The 3,141-nt window shown below is 38.5% G+C and overlaps 1 protein-coding gene across 1 annotated transcript; it reads left to right on the top strand.

The window, feature by feature from the left end:
- The first annotated feature begins 1,023 nt into the window (after nucleotides 1-1,023).
- On the top strand, nucleotides 1,024-2,940 carry LOC110042116 (QRFP-like peptide receptor). The gene has a single exon (XM_020747454.2). It carries the CDS (start codon nucleotides 1,227-1,229, stop codon nucleotides 2,196-2,198), a length of 972 nt encoding a protein of 323 aa, XP_020603113.2. The 5' UTR covers nucleotides 1,024-1,226; the 3' UTR covers nucleotides 2,199-2,940.
- The last annotated feature ends 201 nt before the right edge of the window (nucleotides 2,941-3,141 follow it).

A 3,141-nucleotide genomic window follows, 5' to 3' on the forward strand; every position in this document is an offset into this window, starting at 1 on the left:
AAACGAACTTTTTTTAAATTAATTTGAGGGACAGAAAACGTTGATCACTCTTACTGAGGAATAAATCTAAAAGGTGTGAGAACTGACCATTAAACAAATAAAAGAAATTTTTGCAGTGCTTTTAATTTAATTTATCAAATCTCACTTTCCTGATTTACATGACAATATATGGAACAAAAGATGCAACGAACAAAAAAGTTAATTTCCGCTGAGCAATAATGGGAGAAAATAGAGTTTCCAAAAACCAAATAAATGGTAATAGTTTTAATACAGTTCAGAGCAATTTATCTGACCCCGCGAGATAAAATTAATATTGAAGTTATCATTATTTTAATTACAACGGACGTTTCCCACCAGTTCGAAACACAATATTACAGGCTTTAAGCGTTCTTATTAGGTTTGACATTAACTCTGCAAGGGATGTTCAAAGTCAGAATTCTCGCATGGCCTAGCAGAGGCTGCTCCTTGTCGGAATTTAAACTAAGAAATCTTAATGTTCGATAATATAACAGCGTAAACCACGTATTGAACGGCTGCCTCGCAAATGCATCATGAGTTCACTCATGTACTATATCAAACACGAAAGACCGTGTTTGATCACATTTCCAAACAATGAAAAGAAAGTTGAAAATACGTCGCGCAGCGGAGCATGTTTGACCAACACTATCTGCAGTGTTTAATATACCTCCTCAATAGAAAGTAAAACTAAGAAGAAAACGAAGAGTTAAAGTCGTTAAAATCTATGCTAATTAAGATCAGATATCCAAACACCATCACGGTCATGACGTCCTTTGATTAAACTACATCAATTGTTAATGATTTGAAAAGACAATTGCGCACGTTCAATTAATAACAGCACTGTTTATCATATACTGTAGGCAAAGCTAAACAAAAGACTTGCTGTCGCTACTTCATCTGGCGTAGCAGTGTTATTTCAGGACAATTTCCGCTGCCAGTGTACGTCGTTGTCAAGTTCTGTAATAGGAGGTAAATTGTGGCATAAGCTGACGTGTTTCCGATGGAGAGGCGCACTCAAATGTCTGTGGATCTCCGTACCATTCGTTAAGGTAATTATTTTCGCGCGACTGACGACATCAAGACAAACAATTATCCCGCCTTCGGTAGCACGTAAAAAGACCGAAGTTATTAAGTGAACACACCAGAAGAATACTCATTCAGGAGAGTAAGAAGGTAACGGAAAAAGAAACTGGACATAATTAAAAACAATGTCGGAAAACGTAAATACAGTGATGAATGGATCACAGCCATCGACCTGTTTCAACAATCCTACAGTAGAAAAAATCGGAAAAACGTTTTTTTACTGCTCGATTTTTCTTGTTTCGCTGGCTGGGAACACGGTAATCGGAATAATTGTATACAAGACGAAAACCATGAGAAAACCTATCAACTTTTTAATCGTAAGCATGGCCATCTCCGATCTGCTGTACCCGATTTTCTTGATCCCTATGTTGATGCAAGGGCTCTATATCAAGGACGCTTGGCTGATTGGTGGTCCTCTTGGCCAGGCCTTATGTAAGCTGGTTTTCTTCTTAACACATGCCTCCGGACTTGTGTCTGTTCTAAGCATGGTTCTGATAGCAGTGGATCGATTTGGAGCTGTGGTATTTCCTATCCGTTCTCCGCCCATCAGTTCAAAACTGTGCCCGTTCTTCATTCTCACCACTTGGATCATCGCGATGGCTGTAGGCTCCCCATATCTCTTCGTCATGAAACTTGTTGAATATCCAGGGAGATTGGAATGCAAGATGCTATGGAACGAAGTCTTTGGAGAGACCTTCTCTTTTAATAATTACTTCGTGGCATTTTCGGTCGTATTCATTTTTATCCCGTTAGTGTTGATAGCCATACTATACATTATCATCTTTTTTAAGCTCAAGTCGCGGAAGATTCCAGGCGAGCAATCGGCCAACACTGAAGCTGAGCAACGCCGGCAAAGGGAACGAAACGTGTTAAAGATGGCCATTGCTATTGTGTTGGGGTTTGCAGTTTGCTGGTTGCCCTTCATTATCATGTATTTACTCGTCTTCTTTGCATCGGATATCGTGATGTCTTGTGGCTTCCAATATTTTAACTCTTCTGCTTTTTTAATGCTCAGCGCAAATTGTGCCATAAATCCTTGTATCTGTTTTATTTTCAGTAGCAATTATCGTGAAGGACTTAAGACTCTCCTTAGATAAATGTCATTTGAACGGTGTATTAACCTTCTGTAGAGTCTGTCGAGAGGTTCAGTGGATCTAAAACTTATAAAACACGTTAATTTAAAACTGCTTTGTATTGTGCACTATAATGCCTTTAATAAACTTTACAGATGGGTTGGATACTGGCTGGGTAAGTTATCATCACTTTGGAGTTATGAGAAGTTTTCCGTCGCGTGGAAAACCATTCAAATAACATATTATTTCAATAATGCTTTTTATTTGAATCAACGTACCGTTGATAAACTTCACAGAACGGTTTGCAGGCGTTCTTTTGACATTTCCCTTTTTCACCAGTTGTAATTGTTTCGTGGACCCATTTCCAATTTTCATAACGGCTTGGGGTCTTGTATTTTATGTACAAGAGAGGAATTTAAAGAGTCATTTCATGTAAAATGAATGAAACGCTCTTTCTCCTCCTGCCTTTTTTTAATCGCCAAATGTTCCCTTCGTTCGACCCCGCAGTGATTATAAACTACAGAGGTGCAGCAAACATTTTTTATCTTTCAACAAACCGTTGTAATTCTTAGCCCTAGTCTGAACCTAAGACAATCAGTCTTTTGGCGCATTGCAATGGTTTATATACGTTAGCAGTCCTTTTCTTAATCATGAGGTTAATTGCATATAAGATAATTAAAACTTTCTGGTTCTGGCCTCTGCTGAGCTCATAATATAATTATTCATGTACCAGTTGTTTCTAAAGTAGTAGTGCCTGTCACAATTTTTGTTTTATTAACAAGGCGTAATAGAACATGTTGGGAGCGTTCTGTGTATTATTTTAGAGGCTTTACCTCTGGTAGCATTTTTAAAGGCGACGAATATTATTCCGTGTCACACTCTAGTTCATTTGTTGACCAGCGGGGCGAAAACCTGAACAGGAAGCCTCTGTCAATCACTTGCACCTTACAATTAAGGGGCAGTGTCC

Source organism: Orbicella faveolata, unplaced genomic scaffold, assembly GCF_042242905.1.
Source record: "Orbicella faveolata isolate gen_17 unplaced genomic scaffold, um_ofav_v1 contig_25, whole genome shotgun sequence".
Taxonomy (NCBI): Eukaryota; Metazoa; Cnidaria; class Anthozoa; order Scleractinia; family Merulinidae; genus Orbicella; species Orbicella faveolata.

Coding starts and splice junctions, on each gene's coding strand:
- LOC110042116 (XM_020747454.2), top strand. CDS start 1,227: ATGTCGGAAAACGTAAATACAGTGATGAATGGATCACAGCCATCGACC.